A 27474-nucleotide genomic window follows, 5' to 3' on the forward strand; every position below is an offset into this window, starting at 1 on the left:
AGCATGCATAATAAGATGAACTAATAGCTGGTCTAGATTTTCAGATATTTAATTGTTTTCTAAGTGTTTACTTTCATTGGTATTAAAAGGTGAATATGTTATTGTATATAAAACAATACATCAACATTTGTTCAACGTCAACTTCAATTGCTTTCCTCGGAAAACTTGTCCAAAGAGAACTTGCCACTCACAATATGGCGGAGGAGCTGCCGCTTCCGTCGTTTCTACGGCGTCCGATCATGTCGGTCTGGGTTGTATACTCAATTTCCCGAAGTGACTTTCGAAAAATGGCGCCTCCTCCTGGCCTTTCGCTTCGCTGAGGCAGATTGTCATCAGCCAGCGCTGGAGGTTCAGTAGGATGCTGCGGAACACACCCAGTACGCGTAGCCCTGGTACAGTTTATGGCCGTCACACGTTCATTGTAGCCAGGGACGAGGAGCTGGAAAAGACCCAAATGTACCCTGGATATGTGGCTCTGTAGCGGCTGACTGCATGTGCCCGAGGTGACTGGAGCAAGCCGGGGAAGCTGCAGCCGCTGTGGTAACTAATCCTTAACAAAACGAGCATAAACGCGTTATATCCTGGACGGATTTACACTGATGCCACCATCTAAAGGGACATTAGGATAAGGAGGATGCACAGAGCCTGCTGCTTTTGTCTGTTTTTGGAAGCCGCTGCATTTTAGGTGATCCTCACCGTTTTGAATAAACAGCTGTGTTTGTCACTGTAACAGGCGTCTACAAGCTGAGCTATGATGTGTAGTACCACGGTCCAGTTTTAGATACTCACAATAATATTATTAATAAGAAAAACATTGTAATACATAAAGTTACGTGAAATATCTGGTGAAAATAAAATTAACAAAATATATGATCAAATATATGTTGTACAGCTGGGAATAATAGTTAAAACATTCTACCCCTTAATACCTGCCCTTACCCCCTTTGGCTGAAATAACTGGAGTGAGATGCTTCTTGTAGCCATCTACTAGTCCCTGACATTACTCTAAAGAACCTTCGCTTTGCTCCTGAGATGTCTGAGGGGTTTCTTTCATCACCCCGCAGCATCTTAAAAAAGATAAAGATCTGAGGTGTAACTTGCTTTACAGCTTTTCTGTTTCCTTTGTTTTACTTTTTACAATAGAAGATACATATAATGTATAGTCCAACAGTGGGGGAACTCAAGTGTTGTAGCTAGACCTAGGTGGATTTACTGGGGGGGCTGTAAAGTCAACAATAACAAAGAATTCAGCTCATAGCTGAAAGATTTACTGTAAATGTCAAAAGGAAGGGGTTAAAAAGCATGAAATGTAGTGGTGGGCACAGTCGCGCTAGTCTGAAAACAGATAATTGCAGAGCTAACTTTTTGTTTTATCACCACAAGAAACCATTGTTAATGGAGGTGCTGTTTTCTTCTTACCTTTGTTCTTCTTGTTCTGATGTGTTCAGCTCCCAATGTTAAAAAAAAAACAAAGACTTCATTATCTGACATTTTTTATTTGTTTGTTTGACTCTAACTCTTTAATTAGTAGCGTAACCAAGCTTTCTGGGTTTGTTACCGTCACTGCATGAGGTGGAAAGAGACTGGACTCAGAGCTGGCCGTTTGGGTTGCAGCATGACTAAACGGGACCCTTTTTTTTCCTCAAACCTCCATACAAAACACAGGTCGGCTTGCTGTTCAACCTTTGGCAATCCTTGACAGACATTTAACCAGCATGTGAAAAATAGGAAAAACTTGTTTCTGCACAGCAATGATGAAACAGATTTTTATTTATGCTTTTCAGTTTAAGAATAGTGCATATAACACAATTTATATTATTGATATTACAGCAATACATGAACCAAAAAGTCATGATTTTATTGTATCTTTGTCAAACAGTTTGATGACAGAGGGGGAAAGTGACATCCAGAAACGCTAAGGCCTACACAATGTTCCAGGATTCCAGCAGTGTTGCCACGTCCAGGTTCATGTACTGTTTGCAAGGTAGAGGTAATAGAGTTGCATTTTCCTCTCACAAGAACTGGCAACGCTGACTTCCAACCCGGCACTTACACTGTTTTCCCTAAAATGTAGCTGCCTGGGAACAGAGGGATGGAATATTCTTCTCAAATGGTTTGCCTGCCGTGTAAAAGTAAAAATTTTAAAGTCGTTTATCCTCAACTAAAACAGCTATCCTCTCAAACATGCAGCGCTGTGCACGTTTGTCATGCGTCATGTGTGCTTGCACCTAAACTTAGACACCCACTAAGTGACAGCCATTGGTTATCGCTTATCGGCCAGGGTTAGGTTCCTCAAATTTCCTTATTTATCATTGGTTTAACGGTAGTGAAACTCATAATTGTATTTGCGGAATACGAGTTTACGAAGCTAATGTTTTGATTGGAAGTGCCGACCACTGATGATACGTCCCCTTTAAAATTTTTACAGATAGTTTCACATTTTCTTCACGCTACCTACCTCTGATACACGGTATATTCTATGATGGTGAGCTGACCAAGTTCTGCCCAGCAAAGCATCCACAAAACATGACACTTCCACCTCCGTGCTTGATTTTTTCCAGGAGTGCTGTATTTGGTTTCTGCCAAGCAAGTCCTCAGTTCCGGTGTTCGAATAAGTCAACGTTAGACTGATCTGTGCAAAGATAATTACTCAAGAACTCCTGGTCTTTTCCTTCATTATTTCAGCTGAATACCAGTCGAGCCTTCATGTCTTTCTTAGAGATCAAAGCTTTCCTTCTTGCACTGTTCCAATTTAAAATTGTGCCGTGTCTTTCTGATTTCACAGGCATTCACTTTCATCTCAACAGTAGGAAGAGCCTGATGTAGGTCCTGGGACGACATTATTGGGGTTTTGGAGATTTCTTTTAGCATTTTGCGGTCTACTCTTGGGTATGAACTTGCTTGAACCCATCGGTCCACCGTGTTTGCTCTCAGTTCGACAGCCAGGAGAACAACAAACCAAACATCTGAGGTTTTATTGCCGCAAGCCTTCAAAATGCTGTGTAATGATCCTCTCCTCATTTGCACCTGATGTAATACAGCTCTCTGGGATTTTAGCTACTTTAGGTGGAAATAAATGTGGGGGTGTCCTAATTTATTCCTCTAGAAAGTGCATTTTTAGTATATTTTACTAAAAATAATAATAATTTCTTCATCTTTAATTGTGCTTTTTGTCACATGACTGTACATCTGGTTTCTTTGATGTGTTGAAGGTGACTGAAGGCAGCGTCGAACATGTCTCCACCTCTGGCTGCAATGGTTGTGGTGGTCTTCTCGGTCCTACTGGCAGGATCCAGCCATGCAGGCCCTGAGATGGACCCATACAAAATATTGGGAGTAAGCGCGGGGGCAAGCCAGGCAGAGATTAAGAAGGTCTACAAGCGCCTTGCTAAGGAATGGTGAGGTTTTTTTTCCAAGACTGTTCCTCGCTCTGGACTCCTCTCAGTTTTTAACTAACTGACTCATCCTTCTCAAGGCATCCTGACAAAAACAAAGATCCAGCTGCTGAGGACATGTTTATCAAGATCACTAAATCGTATGAGGTTAGTCTATATATTTACTGTTTGTGCTTTTCTTCTAAGAAACCTGACTTTCTTGTCTTTTTTTATGATACTCTGTTTCAACAGTTCTCCTGGCTTTCTGAAACTCCTTCAAATTTATTCTTTGGACTTTGGTTGCTTTCCCTGTTTTGAGTCAGGAGAAAAGTGAAAAAAGATCCAGAGTCCATAGCTAAACGTTAAAAGACCTATGGGACGCCTAAAAGGTTATTATTCAAGGTCACTTTGAAACATAATTGGAAAGTTTGCCTAGTGAGAAGAAAAACGAGTGCTGGTCAGTAGTTTCCTTACACTCATTGATGGCCTTGATGACATTTTAATTTGGGGCTTTTAGTAATGAATTTCAATATTTTTTTTCAGGGTGGTATGATGATCAAACAGTGATTTTCAAAAAGAAGAAATCAAATCAAGTCATTTGAACTAATTTTGGATTTTCTTTACCTTACATGGGGCTAAATTATACATACCACCTTACCAGTATTTGGTTTAATGTCCCTGCGGAGACGTTTGAAGCCCCCAAGAGGCTTCTGGTATAATTCTGCTTGGATATTTACCACCTCACCTGGTCCAAAAATCTCCAAAAGGGTAAAGGTCGAAGTTTCAGGAAGGCCAGAAGCTTAATGTTAAACTGTGTCATCCACTCCAGAACTAGTTTTGATGTGTATTTGGGATCATTGTTCTGTTGGCAAGTTCTTGCCCTGTAATCAACACAACCCCTCTTAGATGAAATCAAATGGGCAGTTATTAAAGAACAACCCAGGAACAGTCAAGGCTCAAGTCTATCAAACCGCAAACTGCAGGAACTCCAGGGTTACTTTGAAAACAATTTTAACTTCACGGATTTAGAGAGTGCCGTCCAAGAACTTTAGCCCTTTCTCCAAACGTAATGCCATCGGGTTTGCTGAAATATGTAGCTCTCCACACGGGCAAGTCAAATGTAGCCAAATTCTGCAGAAGAGTCTTATGGTCACATAAGGCCGAGTCACAGACTTCCAAACCTTCAAATGCTGCTGTAGAACATGGTGCAAGCAGCATCATATTGTGGGCCCGAGCTACTGTCAGTGTAGTATAATTTCAGCTTTTTATCCGACTCGCAAGGGGCAAACAAACAAATAAAGTTTAAGTGATTAATTGAAAAGGGAAATGGTTCAATGGGAAAGATGCCAGGGCAACAGGGGAGGCTCTGGTCATGAACTGAGGAGAGGAGAGGCAGATTAGAAAAGGATTGCTAAAGAGTGCGATGCTTGGGATTCAGTCTGAGTTGCTTACAGCTAGCAGTAGAGGTTGAATCCAGGGAAAGAGTGAGTCCGCACACAGAGAGCCGCAGCTGGCATCCGGCGGAGTTGGTTACGCTTATTTTCTCTCGTAGTTTTTGCAAGTGTGTTGACCATAATGAATGAGGATCATTGGGTGTTCAGGCAGGTAAGTTCCCGGCAGCCCGGTAAGGTGAGTACTCACAAGTGCTCAGGTGAAAGGCTTCAGGGGGTAAGGAAGGCTCTCAGGAAGGAAGCTTGAAAAATCCATGCCGACTTCAATCGAGCTTACCACAGAGCACAGGAGGTGGATTAATCTCAGCCAGGAGAAAAAGGGTAGGCTAATCTTTTAAGGAGAAAACATGAAGAACTAGTCTCCCACATAGAGCAGGAACAAGGAACCGAGGAACACTGTGACGCCTTCCCTCTGCCTCCTGCTCCTCTTTGCTCCTGCTCCTCGGGAGAGAGGTGCGAGGGGAAAACGCTACGACAACCACATCTACTCACAGATCTGTGGACAGGACATGAAGAAGGACATACATTTATCCAAATTATTTTACTTTACCTTGAATCAACAGTAGGACGGTTGAAACCTGGAGAAAGGGATCCCAAACACTCAAAAAGGCACCATTAAAAGCCAGAAAAGAATCCAACATATACGTAAATATAAAGACCTTTGGAATGACTCGAAAACTTAGGAATCAAGACGTGTGTCCAAAGAACACGCGTATGACGGGCTTCTAGGCTAATATTTGCTTTGTCTGCGATCTAGATCCTGTCCAGCGAGGACAAGCGTGCCAACTACGACCGCTACGGGCAGACTGACGACTCCCAGGCGTACAGCAGCAGCCGATACAGCCACCGCCAGGACAGCTTCTACTTTGACGAGTCCTTCTTCAACTTCCCCTTCAACACCAAGAACCACCGGGACTTCACCGACAGCAAGTACACGCTGCAATTCAACCAGTACGTCGGCGAGGTGGTGCCCGACAGCTACAGGAGGCCGTACCTGATAAAGATCACCTCCGACTGGTGCTTCAGCTGCATCCACATCGAGCCCGTGTGGAAGGAAGTGGTGCAGGAGATGGAGACTCTAGGTCTGGAGATTTCAGCAGCAACCCTTGAGTCACATTAGCTTGGGTCAGTTAAAGTAAAAATAGGTTTTTATAGGTCTGATCGTTGTTGTGTGTTTTTTTGCAGGCATCGGAATAGGCGTGGTCGATGTCGGCTACGAGAGGCGTTTGGCGAATCACCTCGGTGCTCACCGCACCCCGTCCATACTGGGTGTCATCAGCGGAAAGGTGACGTTTTTCCATTACGCCGTGGCAAAAGAACACCTGAGGCAGTTTGTGGAAGACCTCCTCCCTCAGAGGCTCGTGGAGAGGGTAAAAGAAAAGTGCCAAAAAAAAAAAAAAAGAAAAGCTTGACGCACAGTGGGAAAAAATAACGACAGGGCATTTCATATTTTCTTTACCTCAGATCACGGACAAAAACCAGCAGCAGTTCTTGAACAGCTGGCATTCGCTTAACAAGCCACACGTGCTCCTGTTTGATCAAGTTCCCGTAGTCCCTCTGCTGTACAAAGTAGGTTCTTTTTGTCAACGCAAAGTGCATTTCACCATGAATGGAGACTCGTCGGCCGTCAGCTTGTGTTTGTGTCCTCGTAGCTCGCGGCGTTTGCCTACAAGGACTACCTGCAGTTCGGTTACGTGGACCAGGGCCTCGCGGAGACGGCCGAGCTGCAGAAACGGTTCAACATCAACACTTACGCTCCGACCATGCTGGTCTTTAAGGAGAACACTGACAAGCCTGCTGATATTATACAGGTTCCTTAAGCCAAGGCATCTCTAGAGATTATAACGTCTTTGAGTTATCTGTTTGTTTTAACCGATAAGTTGAAATACAACATCTCCTAACCCTGCAGGCTAAAGGAATGAAGAAACAAATAATCGACGAGTTCATGTCCAACAACAAGTTTCTCCTGGCACCGCGGCTCGTCAATCAGAAGCTCTTTGATGAGCTCTGTCCTGTCAAGCAGTTCCACAGACGCAGGAAGTAAGGAAGTCTAACCGATGACACCTTTATCACATTTCCTGTCGCTTTTTTTTTATCCTAACGCCCTCTGGGTCTCCTACAGATACTGCGTCCTGCTGATCACAGCTGACGAAGAGACGTTTTCCTTTGGGAAGCAGGAGTTCCTCTCGTTTGCTTCTACCAACACGAGGGAGGTCGTGAGGTTTGCTTACGTGTACCAGCGGCTGCAGCAGCCGCTCTGTGACATCCTCATGCACAGCGAGGACAGCTCTCAGTCAACGGCGCAGGTACGGCAGACCAAGCAGTCTAATCGCGCTGTGATTACTAAGTGATGCACAAAATAGGTTTATTTGCTAATTATTTAAACTGTATTTGGTAGTTTTGGGTTCATTTCAGTCACTGAGCTCAGGCCTTTTTAATAATTGTGGATGATCTATTCTGTTCAGTACGGAGGAGGCAGCTTCCATAAACTACAGCCGCTCTTACATTTATTGGTACCCCTGGTAGAGATGTATACAAGGCTTCTTCCTGTTGCATAATCTCACTCTGAAAAATCTGATCTATAATTGAAGTTATATTTAGTTATAAGTTATAGGTGGGGGAAATAAAATCAATTTTATTTTGAAACAGGCTTCCTATAGAGTCTGGAAAAGTCTTGAATTTGATTTAATTATTTTCCAGATCTTAGGATGGAAACAGTTCCAGACTTTATTCCCTTTCACGTTGTCTGAATGTTGTTTCCCATCTTCAATCAATTGTCTTCCTCCCTTCATTCCTTCCTTGTGTAATTCCATACCCACCTACACTCTTCCTGATTTGCTTCCTTTCACCTTTGGGTTCCTACTTCCTTGCCATCTTGCCTTCCTTTTTTTTTTTTAGCATCCTCGTATTTTACTTCATTGTGTTTTTCCTCTCTTGATTTCTTTCCTTGCTTGTGTCCTTTCTTCCTTCCATGTGTCTGTCTTTCTTCTCTTATGCTCTTCATTCCTTCCTGTTGGTCATTTCTTTCTTTTAACTCTTTTTTTTAAATGTTCTTTTTAGATTCCTTTCTTTCCCTTCTTGGATCAGTCCTTCCTTCCTTCCTTCCTTCCTTCCTTCCTTCCTTCCTTCCTTCCTTCCTTCCTTCCTTCCTAACGACCATCATTTGTTTTGGCTTTAATGTGTGTGTGTGTGTGTGTGTGTGTGTGTGTGTGTGTGTGTGTGTGTTTGTGTGTGTGTGTGTGTGTGTGTGTGTGTGTGTGTGTGTGTGTGTGTGTGTGTGTGTGTGTGTGCGTGTGTGTGTGCGTGTGCAGGTGGTGATACTGGAGAGGCGTAACGCAGCAGGCAAAGCGTTGTTCAAGCCGGTCACGGCCTGGAACGGCAGCGAGGAAGAGAAGCTGCGTCTGCTGGAGGAACTGGAACGGCTTCAGAAGGACCCTTCCATCCTCATCCAGGACGCGATGCTACCTGAACTCAACAACGAGTTTGCCTCGGTATGATCATTTAGAACAACAACAACAACACAGGCAGCTTATAAGGGTCTCTCAGCACTGTTCATATCCCACCTCTTTAGATGTTTGTAGTCCGGTGGATCTATGCATCTTATGATTACCTCACTGAAGTCATCGATGATATTCTTCACAACAACTGGTTGGTGTGGCTTTCAATTCTAAAGCGTGGTTTGGATCCTCATTTGCCAGAGAAATGTTCCATCTGTGGTATTAATAACTTTCAGGCGCGAGATGATGCCTCTTCTGTCCCTCATCTTCTCCGCTTTGTTCATCTTGTTTGGAACTGTGGTGATCCAGGCCTTCAGGTGGGTTCGCTCTACCTGCACTGTTCTTTCAATGGGGCTCTGATGAAAATACGAGAGAAACGAGCAAAAGCACATGCACCCGTTCTGTCATTGCAGTGACTCCAGTGACGATAAACAGATGAAACCGAAGGCGAAAGATGGAGCCAAAGCAGAAAATGGATCGTCGGGCACTTCTAGCTCTTCAAGGCAAGAATGCTTCTCAGTCAGCTCCGGATTAAATGAAGGATTTTTTTTTTTTTTTTTTAAAGCTACGTGTTGCTGTTAATTTTAGCCGACCACCGAAGAAGAATTTCGTGGAGGTGACGGAGCTGACGGACATCACCTACATGAGCAACCTGGTGAAGCTGAGGCCTGGACACATCAACATAGTCCTGGTTCTCACTGATGCCTCCAAGAACATCCTTCTTAGCAAGTTTGCTAAAGAGGTGTACTCCTTCACAGGGTAAGAACTCAACCGTCTTTCGCTCACTGTCTGAGTTTGGTTTGCGGGTTCTGGGCCTACTTTCTTCCCGTCTGCGTGCCTGCAGGAGTCAGACGCTGCACTTCTCCTTCCTGAACCTCGACAAGCACGGCGAGTGGATGAGCGCCTTGCTGGAGTACGCCCAGAGCGCCATGCACGTCGAGGCCGACGAGGACGAGAGCGGGAGCCGTAAAACGGACCACACCGGCTTTGTGCTGGCGCTGAACGGCTACAAAAAGTACCTGTGCCTCTTCAAGCCCGTCTACACCGGCGAGGACCTCGACGGCAAGTCGTCCGAGGATGAAGCGGCGGCGTCAGTCGGCAGGCCGAGGCCGGGTTCCCGCGACTGTCACCCGCCGCGCAAATCCAGCCGCTCCCGCAGCACGTCCACCCTGCAGATCCACCACAAGCTGGACCGGCTGGGGCTGTGGATGGAGAGACTCATGGAGGGCACCCTGCCTCGTTACTACGTTCCGGAATGGCCCGGGCTCGATAAGATCACGGCAAGTAAATAGATCAGCGAGGAAAGACTTCGTATTTAAGCTCCTATCACCCTGATGTCGTTCCGTTTAGGAAGCAGGTTTTGGGTTGATTGCTCTGTTTTATATTTGAGACCTTTAATGGGAGCAGATTTCTTTGAAATAGGCCAAACCTTATAAGGTAACCACCAAAGGAGTTCCCCTTCAGAAATAACCCCAGGAAGCTTTTGGCAATGTCCATTCTGTCTTTAGTTCTGATTTCCAAACTGAAGTGTGGCGATGTGCTGTATGTCGTCTCCGCCCGAAGTCAACACCCCTTAAACTTCTCTGGTTTTTCCTCCCGACTGGTCAGAAAAACGCGACCGCAGCTTGTGTCGACCCCCTCTCACCCGCTAACCGTTCCCAGATCCCCCGCATCCATCGGCTGACCTCTGCAGCTGAGCTAAGAGCACGGCCCCGCCACCACAGCCTCACCCCGGCCGCCCGTGCTCCGGTCCAAACTCAGTCAGCGTTTCAGAGGCCGTGCAACAACAATAATCAGTTTTCAGGAAAAGAAATAGCTGAAGGTGCCGAAGTTAGCTTCCGGCTGCCTCGTTCCTCACCTTTGCGTTGCGGTGGTATGAATCCCCTGTGGATGATTTACCGTTGGTTCTGGGAAGTTCTTCTCATATCCTTCAAATCGCTCAACAAGCAGTTGGGACTGTGTTTAAAGTGAAAGCTGTGAATAGAGATGCATGAAACTAATATCCTTTGCTCCTTTCTGCATCTCCAACGTTTTGTATTTTATGTCAAAAAGGGATTTATTTAATGTGCAATAGCTCATACTGCTGTAATTATGCTGCCTTTTCCCCTGGAGGACCTCAAGGTGCACGCTGCCGGTCTTCGATCCTGCGCTCCAGCAGAAAAATAACATACTTTGTCTTTTTTTTCTTACATGAGAGCTGTTATCGTGTTATTGCGTATCATTTAAAAGAGGTTTTTAATGTAACCTTTTAGTTGCCTTTCCCTCCTAAACAAACTTAGCAGACAGTAGCTTTATGTAGCCATGAACCTGCTGCCATTTTTATCACCTGCATATTTTCTGAGACACTACAAACTACTGATAGACCACCCTCTGTCCATAAGTGAAAAACAAACAGTTTTCTAACAATTTAAACAGCTTATAAATACTGTTTAAATTAGTTTCTTAGTTATTGCTGATTACAATCATGGTGGATTTGTATTTAAAAGTCTGTATCCTTTGAAAGCTCGTTAAAATATTTATGTTTTTTTAATACCGTGTGACAGTAGAAGCCTGTATACTGCTGTAAGTTGTTTCAGGTTGTGTTAAATGCATTAATTGTGTTTGTTGTAATTAAATACAGTACGTTTTGTTTGTCAATAAAGGCAAGAATTGTAAATGACTTTTGACTTCCTTACCTATTTGTTCAGCATTTGATAAGAAAAGCCTTTATTGTTGATTTATGGCAATATTTGTGGAGTTTGGGAGGAGTTCAGCTCAGGTTTTAGATCCCACCACTTAGATGAAACTTTATGGTTTTTTTTATTGAGCCTTTTTTGACTACTGACTCAGGTTGCTACGTTCTTTTTACATCTAACTGCAGCTTTTGACACAGCCGACCAATTTGAACAAAACGTCAACTTCTTTTGGTCTAAAAAAGCAAGTTTTTATTAAGTTAATTGTGGGTTTAATTTTATTCATCAAAGATCCCTTTTTCTGTATTCAGCCCTAATTTCCTCTGGCGTAACTCAAGGCTCAGTTTTCGGTCCTACACTCTTCATCATTCAGTTTTATTCAAAAAAAAATTTAATATTGTCAAAAATTTCCTTTATTTCAGTAACTCAATCTGCACGTTATGTAGATTAATTGCACACAGAAGGATTGTAATACTTTATTTCTGTTAATGGTGATTTTCCATTTAGAGCTCATGAAAACACATTTAAGATTAGAATATTGTTAGCAGTCCAATAAAAAAACTTTTATTACAAAAATGTGGGTCTGATGAAAATGATTTTTAATACCTGCCTAAAGGTTATTTTCTAAAGACACTTTTAATCTGACAAACGAGCCTCATCAGAACATCGTATATATTTGATTTAGTGTGACAGCAAGAAAATAAAATCTTTCATTTTATTATACTGAAGGTATTCAAATTTATTTTTATTTCATATGAAATGTTTTTCCTCTACTCAAGATCTCAGAGGCTGGTTATTGGCAGGAGAAATCAAAGGAAACAGGACTGAAGTTCCTGTGTTTGGCAGTCGTAGCCCTTTGTCATATATCCATGCCGCTGTGTGCAGGTTGGTGCGTGTTTGTCTCTCTTTGACCTCCTCTCTGCTGGGTGTGACTGGCAGGCGCGGTCCCGCAGATGTTGCTCATGAGGACTGATCAGGAAGAGCTTAAAGGTAGCAGCAACCAGGAGGGTTGTTAGCTTTTCCAGCATGACATTCAGTTTTTTTTCTTGTTATTTTTATTAGCGTCACCAGGATCCAGCCCAGACTCAAGCTTGAGTTCCTTTGTCCTGGTGATTAGGGAGAACCTCTGTGCAAGTCCCACTGTTAGTCTCTCTTTGGCTCCTCCTTGAAATAACCTTTGGAGAACAAACACTTCCACTCAGCAACTTGCCTCCCACCCCGATGCTCATGGTGGGAGGCAATTTAGACTGCAACCAAGGTCTAAATTGAAGCACGCTGTTGACTGGGTCTTTTGCTGTTGCAGCCCACAGATCAGGAGTGTCCATAGTTTAGTCTGAGGGGCCCTTGGAAAGATTTTCTATGACCCCTGACCATAATTCAAGAATAGTGCAAATCGGGCCTGCCAGCACCGACACTATCTCTACAAAAATAACTTTTGCAGAGTACAGATAAAAATAAATGTGGTTTGATGTTTTAAGTATTGGACAGGGATTAGAAATGTTTTAAAGGAGTTCAATTTCCATTATTGCCACATTCATTTAACTTTATGCATTCAGTGCAAGACAACAGTGAAAATCCTTGTAATGGGGAACCAGAGGACAAAACAGGTCCCTAATTCCTTAGATATGGTAATGAGCATATTTTTATAATGTTAATGTGAATTTAAAATGCCACAAGAAAACAACACTGAGTTTCAGTAAATTTACAAAAAATGGTCAGAGTAATGTTCGAAACTATCAATGCAGCCAGCAGATGGCAATGGAAACCAAGATACATAGAAATGCTATCATTATTGAGCATTTATCAACTTGTTTCTGTGTTAAAGGAATCAAACTCACACATAAAAATGAGCAGAAATCCTTCAAAGCATTTACAATTCTCAAGTTTTTTACTTTCACTTACATGAAATTTAAAAAGCAGAATCACAGTTCACATTTTAAGATAGGCATAGCAATATTTTATAAACTAAAACAGGGTTAAAAACTTTATCTGACAAGTTTGATGCACATCTAGAGGACCTGTCAAACAAAACCTTTGAGCAAACAAAGCAGTACCGGCATCCCTGGTAAAGACACGTGAAGCACACTCAAATTCAATTAAATTTTATTTATATAGCGCCAATTCACAATACATGTCATCTCAAGGCATTTACAAAATTAAATTCAATCAAATTATACAGATTGGTCAAAAAGTTTTGTATCTAAGGAAACCCAGTAGATTGCAAGTCTTGACAAGCAGCATTCACTCCTCTTGGAGAACCGTAGAGCCACAGGGAGAGTCGTCTTCATTGTTGATGGCTTTGCAGCAATCCCTCATACTGAGCAAGCATGAAGCGACAGTGGAGAGGAAAACTCCCCATTACGTAACAGGGAGGAAAACCTCCAGCGGAACCTGGCTCAGTGTGAACGATCATCTTCCTCGATCGACTGGAGGTTAGAGAAGACAGAGCAGAGACACAACAAGAGAGACAAAAAAGCACAGAAGCACACATTGATCCAGTAATCTGTTCCACATTAGATGGTAATAGCGGGTGATCCGTCTTCTCTGGATGATGTCACAACTAACAGAACGCCAGACCAGGTTTACCTACTATGAAGAAAATAAATGACAGAAAACAAAATGTTAAAAGTTGAAATCACAACAAACAATGCAAATTGGACAACAGTAGGAGAACTCAGTAGAGTGAGAAAAATAGACCCTGATGTCCTCCAGTAGCCTACGCCTATAGCAGCATAACTATAGAGGTAGCTCAGGGTAACATGAGCCACTCTAACTTTTAGCTTTGTCAAAAAGGGAAGTTTTAAGTTTTAGTCTTAAAAGTAGACAGGGTGTCTGCCTCACGGACCAAAACTGGGAGTTGGTTCCACAGGAGAGGAGCCTGATAGCTAAAGGATCTGCCTCCCATTCTACTTTTAGAGACTCTAGGAACCACCAGCAGACCTGCAGTCTGAGAGCGAAGTGCTCTGTTAGGAACATACGGGGTAATCAGAGCTCTGATATATGATGGAGCTTGATTATTAAGGGCTTTAAACGTTAGAAGGAGAATTTTAAATTCTATTCTTGATTTAACAGGAAGCCAATGAAGGGAAGCTAAAATTGGAGAAATATGATCCCTCTTGTTGATTTTCATCAGACCTCTTGCTGCAGCATTTTGGATCAGCTGAAGACTTTGAACTGCATTTTGTGGACTTCCTGATAGTAAAGAATTACAATAGTCCAGCCTTGAAGTAACAAATGCATGGACCAGTTTTTCAGCATCCCTGCCGGACAGAAATGTTTAATTTTAGCAATATTCCGGAGGTGAAAAATGGAAACCTGTTTAATATGGGATTTAAATTACATGTCTTAGTCAAAAATAACACCACAGATTGTTTACTTTATTACCAGAGGTCAATTTAATGCCATCCAGATTAAGTGATTAAGAAGTTTATTTTTGAGGACTCTGGTCCAAAGATTACAACTTCTGTCTTGTCAGAATTTAAATGCAGGAAATTTAAAGTCATTCAGGTTTTGATGTCATCAAGACATGACTGCAGTCGAAGTAATTAATTGGATTCGTCAGGATTTATGGATAAATATACCTGAGTGTCATTGGCCTAACAGTGGAAATTAATCACTTGCTGTCTGATAATTTTACCAATCAGAAGCATATATATAGTAATGAGAATTGGCCCAAAATACATTCATCTCGTCTCTAGTAGGATGATCTCACACTGAAAAGTTGTTTTTATTGATTGAACCACTCACTTTATGCATTTGTCGTACAAATAAATTCATGTTATGTAATTTCATTTATGCAGAACCGTTTTATTTAATTGACACAAGCTGTCTGGGAGCAGTTATTCTATAATCCTTTCCAATAGGAAAACAGGAAAACCTCCCATTAGTAATGCACGGTGAGCTACTCATCTTAACACGCAATTATCGAAAGCTAAAGCAATGTGTAGAAATTTGAAAAACAACTAGAAATAGGGGAAAAACAACAATGGACGAGGACCTGCATTCCTCTTGGTACTCCACAAAGCCCAATGTTAGAGAACTGCAGCGAAGAGTACCACCTAGATGTCATGATTTATGTTTCTGTTTGTTTGCCTTTAGACTTTTCTGGACTTTTCCTATGAGCCTGTCACCTTTCAGCCACCACACACTATCCAATCAGCCAATCAGCTCAATCACCAGTCAATTAGCGCACATCTACTCCACCTGCTGCCAGTAATTACTGTCAACTCTGGTCACCTGTTTCCCTGCTGAGATGAATATGTGGATAAACATGTTTTTATGTGCTCTAAGCGTAGGGTCCGTGATGCTACAGGGCTTTTTATCTGACTAAAGGAGCTGGGAAATTTGTTTTTGCAAAGTATCCGAAACACTTTGACACACCAGGAGTTTTCAAAAAGGGATCTGATGGTCTTTGCTAGAAAAGTGAAAATGGGTGACCTTTTTTTTTTTTTTTTTTTTTTTTACAGTGGGGCAAGGTTAGTGTTTGCTCTTTCCCTGTCATGTATAAGGTTAGAGGAAACAGCAACAATACAACTAATCAGAGCATATTCACCATGCGTCCGTAGTATACAATTGGTAAAAGCTGTACACAAAAAAATGTCTCTATTTAAATCTCGGTGTGCAGTGGTGGTACTGTCACTCTGGTCCTCTTGTCCTCTCTGACATTTCTGGGAAATAAAAACGCTAGTACGAGTAGATGGTAGACAAGAATGATGGATGGAAAAGAAGGGATTCTACTCTTGCCGCAGTTTTAGACGGACGTTTACGTCATAATTGCAGAGTTTCTCAGGCACCCAAGCCTGCTGATGTTAGGAGATAAAGTGTTTGTGTTTTCAGTAGAGCTAATTGTACAGAGAGGGTTTTCATGAAAGGGAAGTCCCTCCCTTCCTCTCTGTGAAGGTTTGACCTCAGCCACATTGCTTAGCTGACCTTTTTAAAGGTGTGTACAGCAAGGAGGCTTGATTGTGTTTTTTTAGATTTAGACAAGTAAAGAGCCTATTATCTACTCCTTCAGTTCAAGTGAGTTGATTTTATATGGAACAAATGCACAACATATATATATAATAATCTCATTGCACTTTACAAGCTAAACAGATCTGATGTACATGCTTATACAGATCCGACGTCAACTGGATACGTTCCAACTCAACCCAGGCTTTAGTTTGTTACACCAATTGGTGAAAATGTCATTCAAGCATAACCAGCTGATTCATCCGTTCACTGACTTTGCAGCAATCCCTCCCCCTAAACGTGCATGTAGCATCAGAGGCAGTTGACTGAGTTGGGTCAAGAACTCTTCAGCAATAATTCGTGCTTGTGTTTCGAAATAAATCCGAGGGGCCTCATTAAGGAGTTGTTTGTATATTGTATATGTTTTGATCCTATGGTATTAACAAATGAGACAGGACAGAATCACCATTCATGGGAGCTATTCCTTAAAAGGTTAGGGACAGTTGTAAATTGATTTATTTTCCTGTGAACAAAAAATAGGTTTTATAAGGCTGCTTGATTGTTGGTACATTTATTGGAACTATTTGACTAATAAGGAAATAAGGCAAACTGGGAGCGTGATCATTTCTTAGACGTGACACTCATGACAAGTGGTCTGCTTTAAATTAGACTTCCTCTACCTTTCTTTACTGACCTATTTTTGAGTACACACACACACACACACACACACACACACACACACACACACACACACAAACAAACGCACGTGCACACACTCTCTCTAGCAGATCCTTATCTTAAATCTCAGACCTTTTTGAGCCTGACTCTGCTGACAGCACAATATCTTGTCCTCCCACATGTGTTCAAGTCAGGGCACACAGTTGGGTTTTGAGCCAGAAGTAAAACAAATAATAATGATAGTAATAGTAAAAAGAAAAAAAAAACTCTAGCAGATAAAGATGAAGCTGAGAAACAATGAGCTGCTCCTGTCATCTGGCAGCTTTAACCGTCTGAATAAACAGGGAATCAAACAGTCCTGGTAGTTGAAGCTGCACCTCAGTTTGACTCTTGCTCGAGGATTTGAGGACAGGGAAACTGCTGACTGAAGAAAATCTGTGGGATTAACTGAAGCAAGGAGTCAGAGAACAGGCAAATCTATACCTGTTTAAATATTAATGGGCCCTTTCTTTTACCATTTGAAGAAACAGGCAGAAACGATGGTTTAGTCCCACAGGTTGTTGTTAGACAGAAGAAAGAAGAAAGTCCTTTCTTCAACATTCTTGATGAACATCAAGGATATACGCCATAGAAAACTCATATAATTGATATTTAAATAATTTTTTAAATCAAACTAAAGTAGCTCACATCTCTGTTATATCTTAATTTTATTTTTAAAATGCTTTATTGACCTTTTTTGTACTATACCATTTAATTGGAACGGCATGAGGCAGTAGCTTGGACTGGATCATCTTCGTTTTCTTAGTTAGGAGACTTACTATATTACTATACTATAAAGCTGTGCTGCTTTGTGGACGTTTGCCAGTAGTTTTGGCACCTGGAGAACTTATAGTCATGTGAATTAATTAAATATTCAGTTCTTTAGAAAGAATACTTCCATATTGATGTCTGATCCCTTTTTTTATCTCTAGAAAACCTTGTTTTAATCATTAAACAAAAGAAATCAGCAAAATGTTTAGATCTGGACCATCCCACCCCCTGATAGCTAGTCCTAACCCCTCATGGTTGAAACAACCTCGGTGAGACGCCTCTTCTAATCATCTACTACCACTCCCTGACATCAGTCTGAGTAAATCTGACCCTCTCTTCACCTTCAGCTGAGATGTTTTAGGGGTTTCTGGCATCTTCACTCTGTTTCAAGATGGATCTTCTGGGACGTTTTGGGTTGGTTCTGGTTCAGCTAGTTTTTTTTTCTTTGCACATATAATATAGTTTTCTCATGTTTCCACTGATGCACATAATATAATTCATGTAGGGTTCTTCGAAAGGGAGCTGACCAGGTTCAGCTACAGCAAAATATTCCCAAACCATGACACATCCACCTCCGTGCTTCACAGTTTGTATTATTTTATCTTCCTGAAATACTGTATTTGATTAATGCTAAACGTATTCTCTCTTTACTGATGATCAATTCATGCATGCTCAGTATGAGGAATTGCTGCAAAGCCATCGGCAATGCAGACGACTGCCCACCCGGCTCTACGCTTTTTCTGGTGGAGTGAACGCTGCTTGTCAAGACCCGATGCATTCTCGATGACGTCAGAGCATTGATGGCACTTCACTTCCTCCAGTTTAATGAAAAAAAGACTGAGGTTATGATTTTTGAATTTGGTGGTTCCAGCAATATCCTTACCTTTGACTTTACCTTTTTGGCACCATACAAAAATGTCCACTATCACAAACTTAGAGGTGAAAATGGACCCCTGCCTGAAATGTGATGGTTATATCAAATGCATGGTTAAGTTTTTTATTTCTCAGCTGAGGTGAAAATCAAACCCTTCCTTTATAGGCCTCACTAAGTGATCCACACCGCAAAAACGGATCTAAAAATAATAATATTATCTCCAATGGAATGAGTATTTTGACCCCTAAAATAAGATAATTTGACATCTTGCACTTGAAATAAGACGATGGAGATGAGTTGTTCCTATTTTAAGTGCAAAACTCTTATTCCATTGGCAGATCATCTTATTTACCTGCTCAAATCAAAGACAGTTACACTCATTTTAATAAAATTGTACTTATTTTTAGTTTAGTTTTTGCAGCACATGCTTTTATTACTTCACATCAGAATAATTGCAACTCTCTTTTGATCGAAGTTAGCCAGGCCTCCCTCTTATGATTACAGCGGGTGCTAAATGCTGCTGCGCGATTTTAAGTGGTACATGCAAAAGAGAGCACATAACTCGGGTTTTGGTGTCCTTTCTTTGGCTTGCTATTCAGTTCTGAATCCATTTTAAAGTTCTTTTGTTTCTTTGAATGCTCTTAGTTCTTATTTGTCTGAACTGTTGCTCCTTTACATGCCATCGCATGCTCTTAAATCGTCGGACCAGGTGCTTTTAGCAGTTCCAAATACCTTTTATAAATCCTGAGGAGACAGAGAGCCTTTGCAGTTCTGGCTCCTAAATTGTGGAATGAGCTGCCGCTGAAGGTCAGGCAGGCCCCATCTCTTTCTGTTTTTAAAAACTCGTTTAAAAACATGTTTTTTCTCTTTGGCTTTCAACCCAGAGTGAGTTAATATTTGTGTCTTAATATTGCACTCTTTCTTTCTATTTGTGATGTTTTGATTTCTATTTGAGCTGTCCCTGACACTGTTTGGGGACAGAAAAAAGCTGTACATGCAGAGTTTAAAAACTACCATCATCATGTTTTCTTATCTTTCTCAGCTCAGACAGTTTAGTTTTTCTATGACTGATACTCTGGGCCAATCGAGACGACATGCTGTTGTCTCTGCGCTAAGAATTTGATTAACAAACTGACACCGGCTCTCTGGCCTGGGCAGGTTTACACAGGCAAACTGGATGATGTGCAAACAGATGTTGGACCTTTCTTTACTGGTGCTTGTTTTTCCAGTTTTGTGGATGATGGAGTATAATTTCCTTTCTGTAGGCAAAGGAAGAGAAAAAGATTGAATCTTTATTAGATAATAAAAGTGTGAACGGTTCCAACGCTTGGTTATGACAGTTTTACTGCCCATCAATGATCCTGAGGACTGAAAACAGTATTTCCATAGGACTACATGTGCTTTGCTGTTCTCTTGGTTTACTAGGAGCTTTTCTTCCTTCTCATCCTGTTTACTGTGTGGCTGCCAAGTGTCCTTGCAGATTTTCAAAAATTTGCGGTGCTTTTGCTTCATGACAGTTTACAAGGATTTAATGAAAGCATAAGGATAAACAGAAAAACTTAAAAAAAGATTTTAATCAAAGCTGTTTGCTTCAAAGGTTTAGCGGTTTTGTAGAGAATCAGAAGGGTCCTGCTGACTCACTGTCATGGATGTTTGTTTTCTGTAAAACTGTTCCATATGTTCATTTCTCAATCTATCTCATATTCATATTTATAGAGTTGTTCAACAGTGCTTTGGTTTCATTATTTCTTTCAAGCACATGCTGATCGCATCTAAACCAACCATCTTTTGGCATTTTATGACAAGGCAGAAAAATCAAGATCAGAGTTAAAAATTGGAATATTAGAAAACCTTGAAAATCAATAAAGTGCCCCCAAAAATAGCAAGTGGTACAATTACAATAAATTTCTTTGAAGCATTTTTTATACTTAAGATTTTCTTTTATTCTTTTAAGTAGAACAAAGACTTGCTGTCTCCAAACATGGTAGCACGAGGACTCAAGTTCATCACTATGGACAGTGAAGGAGGACAGTACGGGAGGAAAGCTTTGGAGAAGCTTTCCTTCTCCAAGGAGTGGTCTATTATGATCTATTTCTTCACTGAAGGCCCTGGAAACCTTGTTAGAGACTATAGCATCCTAAACTCTTTTGACTGCCATGCGTTTTTTAATTAAAATTGAAAATGGATTATCATTGGGTGTGTCAGATGGATATGGCCAAATAAACAAAGAAATGCTTTATCAGACTCAAAATTCTTCCATGGTCTCAGTCCCCAATATAAATTTGGGAAAACTTGTAGGGCTGTGTGAGGATAAGAGATGATCAAAAATGATCATAAATGGCAATAAAGTTGTCTGTCTGGAATATAATCTTGAAACTAGCATACTGCTTTTGCCTAACAATTTTCAGGTTGTTATTACCATCAAGCATTCCAGTCAAAGGACACATAGAAAAAGAATGCAGAGAAAAAGGATAAATAAACTATTGAATCCAAGTTGAATAAATTAAGTTGAAAGTGATAAAACATTTCTAAAAATGCTTTGCTCCCTTGTGCAGCGAAGAAAAACAACCCTGAAAATCCTAAATGATAGGGAAAAAAGAAGAGTTCAGTGTAATCCAGCAGGGAACAGAGAGGAGAAAAATAAGGCTATGACAAGATCAAAATCCATGACATTTATTTGTGATCGCTATGACAAACAGGAGGCAGTTTCATCTTATTTTACAAGCTACCATGGCTGGAAAAAACAAATATATCCGGCTGCTTTCAAAAATTCATATTGGACATCTTATTCTTACATATTACGATGTTTGCTATTGTTTTTTTTTTTTTTTTCAGTTTTCTTTTTCAGTCATTTTCAAAATGCAACTATATACAGAGAAAATGCACAAGTGTCATCTAAAAAGGGAGAGAGCTACATATTTCCACAGCGACCTGGGTCAGATCAGCTGTTGACATTCAGCTTTTCTCAAGGAAACAAAAGGGCAGAGTACAGAACTTTTTCTTTCTTTGTGATTTTTTTTTTATTATTTTTTTTACAAAATGGGATTTGGGGCATTTCTCTACCAGATAAATTACATTTCATTGCATTCTCCTTTTAATAATCACGCATTGTTGAAAAAGAGGGAACAATATGTTAATAAAGCAAATGTACAGGCCGTCTCTAGTAAATAGATTAGCTACCATCATGAACAGCTAAGAATTCATTTACATAATCCCAGCATGTAATAATCTAATTAATGGTATGGAAACTTTACAAAGAGATGGAAATATCAATGTGGCCTTATTGGGTTTTATGTAAAAAGTGGGTATAAGGGTAATGGTTGATGCCCCACAGCCTTTAAGAAAGATATTGGCTGGTGATGTTGTGTGACCTGTAACATGTTATAGTGAATGGATAAAAGGCCATTTAGAGATTAGGGAGTGATGAATTTACACCTCTACCAAGCCACATCTTGTGTTGAAATACACATGTATGACGCATCAAAAAATAAGCTGTGCGTACTTTTTTAGGAGAACAATGAAACATCATTCAACTTTTCTCAGCATCTTTGATTATTCCTATCTTGACACTGTCTAAAATTTAGACCTTATTAAAAAAAATCAGTGTAAAGACATTCTTCCAAAATGTCCTAACAATTTTGATCATCACCTTTTTAGAAGTCTGGTAACACAAAAGGTTATTATCGAAGGGTGCAGTTTAGCTAACGTCTTGGAATTCCCATATTCACTGTATAAGATATAAATGAAGGTAAAATCACATATTACAATATTTAAACTGAATTCCAGTTATACTTAATCTGGAATTTTGAACTAAGGTGTTGTGCTTTCTTGGAATCAAATTTATGCAGATAAATGGAAAGGTTTTAGTAAAAACAAGACACCTTTGTAGAGGCAAGGCACTAAAGTGACCTTCTTGTGGATAGAATGACTAAATTACATTAGAAAACAACATCCAGGTATGTAGTGATTGCATGGGTTTCAACTGCAGACCTTTCTGGCAGATTTTTATAAATTTAGCTTTTTGTATTTATTGTACAGTCTAAGAGGTAGAACAAAATCCTGTAAACCATCTACCTGAAGTTTTATGCAGGCGATCAGAAAAATAATTTTAAAATAGTACAATATAAGCATCATATCTAAAAATCACTCACTTTTTGGAATAAAACAATAAAAAAAGTCTCTAAATCCCTTCCACAGTGGGCTGTTTATTGGTTTGCTGTGTATAAAGCTGATCAAATTGATGTTTTAAGGATAAAACCCTGTTTTAGCATAGTTTTAATAGTGTTGTGTTTCAATTATAAAAAAACAATGGAAAGATTTAAAAAGACAGGCTCTTATTCGAGCATGGTTTAAAAATATAATAGTACACCTAAAACATAATGCTTATCAGTTTGGTTATTTGTAGTCTGGTGAATGAAACTGTGAGATTATTTTTTTTCCTTAGCAAAAAGTAGTATACTTGAAGTTAATTTTATTAGGTATACTTAAGTATAAGATTATGTGTAAGTATTAATGTACTTAGTCTAAGACTTCTGTTCATACTTCACTATGATAATATTAGGTATATGAAATATAGATTATAAAAAGTAAACTTCAAGTACACTGCCTAGTTTTAAGTATGAAATAAGTATACTCATAGTACACTTCAATAAACTCCTTTTTTTGCTAAGTGTTGACTGTAGTTAGTGCATAATCTTTGTGTTGCATTCGGTTATTTCCATAATTTTTTCCACATCTTAAACTGCATGCAGAGGATTTTGACAAAAAACATGTCAATGACCTTGTGAATCATAAACCAACTATATAAACTTATTATAGTTGGTTTAACATCCCAATATGTGAGATGCGGTTATATTGTTAGCATGCTAACTGCCTTGTATTGGTTAAAATAGAAATAATGTCTCAAATTGTTGGTTTAGTGAAGGTAAGTGTTCTTGAATTTTGCAAAGTTTGCTCGTGTCTCTTTTTTATGGCCTCAGAAAATAGACCATAGGTCTAAAAGCTAAATTACCGTAAGTGTTTTGATATCTGAGTCTAGCTATATGCTAACTGTTAGCAAAATCAAAAATTAGCATTTTCAGACAACCCTTCAACCGCAGGAAATACAGCTACAATACTGAAAAATATATTATGGAAAATTAGCATTATAACATTTTGATATTCCAGGAAGCCCTTTGAGTTAATATTTTTGTTCTCGAAAAATGCTAAAGATTAAAATCAAACCGGCACTGATTTTATTGGTCAGATGAGCAGAATATAATATTTTAATACGTTTTTTCACAGGGATATCCATGAAAAACTTGGATAAATGGCAGCTTTGCTAATGTGCTAGATTTTTGGAAAGCTAATCTCCATTTTGCTCCAAACTACAGAGTTCCCAAAAAGGTTAGCTCAACTGATAATAGTAACCCAAAAGATTTATGTAGGATTTATTGTGTTTTCTTGATAAATATTTATAGACTGTGATTTAGGATTTACTTATAACTTCAGATAATATTTTCTTGTGTAATGCTTATAAAAATGTGTGAAAATTAAATATCAAAAGAAAAAAAGAAACTTTAAAAAAAAAAAAAAACCCATGAAACATGACCTAAACTAGTTAAAAACCATTTGATTGTGGCCAAAAATCAGACAGTCTAGTCGGGTTGTATTCAGGTCAGTAGCTTGTGAGGCAGCAGCTGGTTTCATGCTCTTGGTTTTGTGCCCAAAAAGAGGGCTAAAATGGAGACAGACACCAGCACAGAGACTGTGGGTTTTCCTCAGCATGTTATTTAGGTACATGTTCTGTTTCTGTAATGCCCTATTTTTAAACTGCTGAGTCATTGAATTGTGTGCAGACACAAGATGGGTAGATTCCTATTTAAAGGACAACAAGCCCACAAACGACTGTACACCAAGTAGCACCGTGTTAACAAAACAGAGACAGAATAATAGGTCAGCAAGACATTAATTAAAAAGTAAAATATTTGAGTTTCCAGAAATATTATTTGGTATTTTACAACGGCAGACACATACTGTATGCCACATCCACCTGCAGTTGATACCCTTTTGTCGCTAAAATGTGATACAGTACACTGATGAAGAAAAAATGATCCTATTAAACAGAAATAGGCTGCCTGGTTTATGTATTTTATAAAGTCCAGTTTTAGAGTGACCTGAATATTGGAGAGACAATTCAACAGGCACTTTAATTAGTTGATTCAACAAAAAAATACGAGGATGTGGCAAGGTAATGAACAAGCTATGTGTAAAAAAAAAATAAATAAATAAATTCCTAGAAAATGTATTCTTACATAGTCTTTGTAGGTCGGCAAGATGAGTCTTTGTGCCTTTGTAGCTGTGTTGATTTACGCAATCCATTATGTACAGCTGTTACAGAAGAATTACCTCTATGGTTCAGTTTAGGGATAACTTATTTCACTGTGACAAAACCAAGTATTTTATTTGCAAAGAAAGCCAATTTTCCGATTTATTTCAAATGAGTTAAAAAGTTCCAGTGCTTCAGATATTTAAATATTAAAAAGCCATATCTTTCCATTTTAACAAAATATATATGTTCAAGCTATACTTTTAAAATACTTGGAGGTGTTCCAAGGTGGCAATGTTTGTTACAATGCCAAAATCCAATTCAAGGAGTTTTGATATAGCTCGGCAGTAAGAAAACTTGTAGTTGGTGCATGGCTGTGACTACATTTTATTTTGATTGTATGTAGTTAAAAAAACAGGTAGAACACACGCACTAATTGACCACCGTCTAGGTATCAAAATTACAGTGCCTCGCTAAAGTACTTGCACCAATTGAACTTCTTTGCATTTTGACAAGTTCTAACCTCAAACCTTAATGTAGGTCAACAAAATGTGGTCAATAATTGTGAATAGGAATACAAATTATTCATTTTCCAATTATAAATAAATTTATAATTGAAAACGTATGGCATGCATATTAGTTCAGTCCGTTTTACTCTAATACCCCTCAATAATCCAGCAGCCAAATGCTGTCAGAAGTTTTCTAATTAGTAAATTGGATTCAACAACCGACCTAAACTCACAGCTGCTTTGTGTTGGCCGAGAACATTGGTGAACAAACAGCACCGTGAAGACCAAGGAACACAGCAGACAGGTCGGGGAAAAGGGTGTGGAGAAGTTTCAAGTAGGGTTAGATTATAAGACAATATCCATCCCCAACATTGTGGAGGCTGCTATGATAGAAAGCTTTTTTTTAAAAAGTAACAAAGTTAATACATGGAAATGTGGACAGAAAACCTGTTCAAGGCTGCAAAAGCCTTGAGTTTAGGGTAGAGGTTCACCTTCCAACAAGACAACAATCATGAAGATGCAGCCAGCGCTACAATGGAGTGGTTTAGATCAAAGCATATCAATGTGGTGGAATAAAAAGTTAAAGAAAAAAAAAAGTTAAGGGCGTAGGTATACCTTTGCGAAGCACTGCGTTTTGATCAAGGTATTTTAGCAACTGTGTAATTCTGATCCCAAAAGATGTTTTTCAGCTTGTTGGTATAACTGGAATGGATTTCATTTCTCGCGTGTACTCCCAACTAAAGTGGCTTGGGCGGTCTGAAACAACAACAACAACAACATAACACATGAACAATAGAAATTCAATTTTCTATCCTAACAGAAGGGATCCCAGTTGAAACGAACAACAAGGGGGAATGGTGCCCAGTGTGTGTAACAACAGAGGCCATTTCAAGACAGCACACAGCAGGTATGCACAGGTGGTCTTCATATTGTTGCTCAAATGTTTAAGGATGACATCAATACAATTCAATCTCTGCCTGTCTGCTAAGAAAAATGAAGAGTAATTTCTATCAACGAAGGTCAGTCATGGCTTTAATATCACCCATTTTGTCTGTATCCAATGTTCAGCAAGACAGAGGCTCCCCTGCTCTAGAAAAATAAGCCTTGCGATATACGCTCACTAGGTACATCAGTAAAACATTGTCTTTGAGGTCCTTTTTATGGTTTCATTTTCCGAGCCATTAGGTTCCCTACATTCTTCATTTGAGTTCATATCTGGTCATTCTGGGACACACAGCCTAATAGTTTTTTCCCTTCCTTACTAATAAGATACGGTTTATACCGCTCTATGTGTCCTTAAGATGTGAATTTTATTTTTATTTTTTTGGATCTGTGAAGTTAACTGTGCAAAGTAATCCAAAACAGCATGGCATTTCAGGAACAAGTCCATCACTGTGAAATCATTGGAGCCTTTCATTATATCTAGAACTGCAGACTGGCTGATTCAGACCAGCCAACCAAACATAAAAAAAAAATTAACTTTTTTTTTTAGCTCTGCCTATGGTTTCTGTTTTATACCTCCCAAAGTTACACACAAGCCTTAAAATCACTGGTTAATTAACAGCACGGGCGGGAACATTGTGTCATGTAGCGGCGTACGAGCTTAAAAAGAGCAGACTGATTGTAGTACCCATGATTCTGTTAGTCGGAGGCTGTGTTCTGCAGATTCAGTCCTGACATCATCGTTTAACCTGTTGATTGTTAGAAGTGTAAGAGGATATCTCTGGTTTCAGTCCTGCTGGTGGGATGCTGGGTGTGTCCTTGGCATCGGTTGCACGTCTAGAAACAGGGAGTGGTATTGCCGGGGGTTCTGTTTGCGTTACGGTGGCAGTAGCTTCGTGGGGGCAGTCTGTGCTGTCTCTCTGTGTTATGCTTGGCAGTGGGCCTGTGTGGCAGGTTCTGGGTGTTTGGTGTGCATTCGGTGCTCCGGGAGGTGTGGGGAAAGCATTTCCATGGCAGTGGTGTTTGTGAAGAAGTGAATTTCCTCTGTGTGCGTCTTATTTGTGTGCGGGGGGTGGTGTGTAGTGGGAGCCTCATCACTCGTTGCAGGCATCTCCCTTCTCCTCTGTCCCAGCCGGGGCCTCCTGCAGGCGGTGCTTGCAGTGGCGAGCAGCTGCTCTGGATGATCGGACGAAGCAGGAGGACTGGGCGGCACAATCACAGGGTGCGTCCTGGGAAACAAAACAACGTCACTTTTTGCCCACATTTCCTCATGCCATGATATACAGTGGCATGCAGAAGTAGTCATGCCTTCACGACCTTTCCACATTTCGTCCTATTACAACCACAAACTCCCATGGATAGGCCAACAGGAAGCAATACATGACAGGATACATGGCCTTCAGCTTTCTT

The 27474-nt window shown here is 40.1% G+C and overlaps 2 protein-coding genes across 4 annotated transcripts in view; one reads left to right on the plus strand and one right to left on the minus strand.

Annotated features, from left to right (window-relative positions):
• The first annotated feature begins 222 nt into the window (after positions 1-222).
• Positions 223-10981, plus strand: LOC105929116 (dnaJ homolog subfamily C member 16). 2 transcript variants are annotated; one of them, XM_021318642.2, is made up of 15 exons: positions 223-685; positions 3213-3398; positions 3476-3542; positions 5583-5907; positions 6011-6195; positions 6290-6394; positions 6478-6636; positions 6735-6865; positions 6948-7131; positions 8137-8316; positions 8397-8473; positions 8559-8639; positions 8736-8825; positions 8911-9081; positions 9167-10981. In XM_021318642.2, the coding sequence occupies exons 2-15, from the start codon at positions 3235-3237 to the stop codon at positions 9612-9614; spliced, it is 2367 nt and encodes a 788-aa protein (XP_021174317.2). In that variant the 5' UTR covers positions 223-685; positions 3213-3234; the 3' UTR covers positions 9615-10981. The 2 variants fall into 2 exon arrangements, with proteins under 2 accessions (XP_021174317.2, XP_012722207.2); XM_012866753.3 differs by having other exon boundaries at positions 223-540.
• Positions 10982-20963: 9982 nt separating this feature from the next.
• soga1 (suppressor of glucose, autophagy associated 1) overlaps positions 20964-27474 on the minus strand; it is a 132789-nt gene continuing 126278 nt past the window's right edge. For both annotated transcript variants that reach the window (XM_012866766.3, XM_012866765.3), the window contains exon 24: positions 20964-27293. In XM_012866766.3, the coding sequence (XP_012722220.3) occupies positions 27159-27293 (135 nt within the window). In that variant the 3' untranslated portion in view covers positions 20964-27158. The remainder of the gene's footprint in view (positions 27294-27474) is intronic.

Source organism: Fundulus heteroclitus, chromosome 1, assembly GCF_011125445.2.
Source record: "Fundulus heteroclitus isolate FHET01 chromosome 1, MU-UCD_Fhet_4.1, whole genome shotgun sequence".
Classification (NCBI taxonomy): Eukaryota; Metazoa; Chordata; class Actinopteri; order Cyprinodontiformes; family Fundulidae; genus Fundulus; species Fundulus heteroclitus.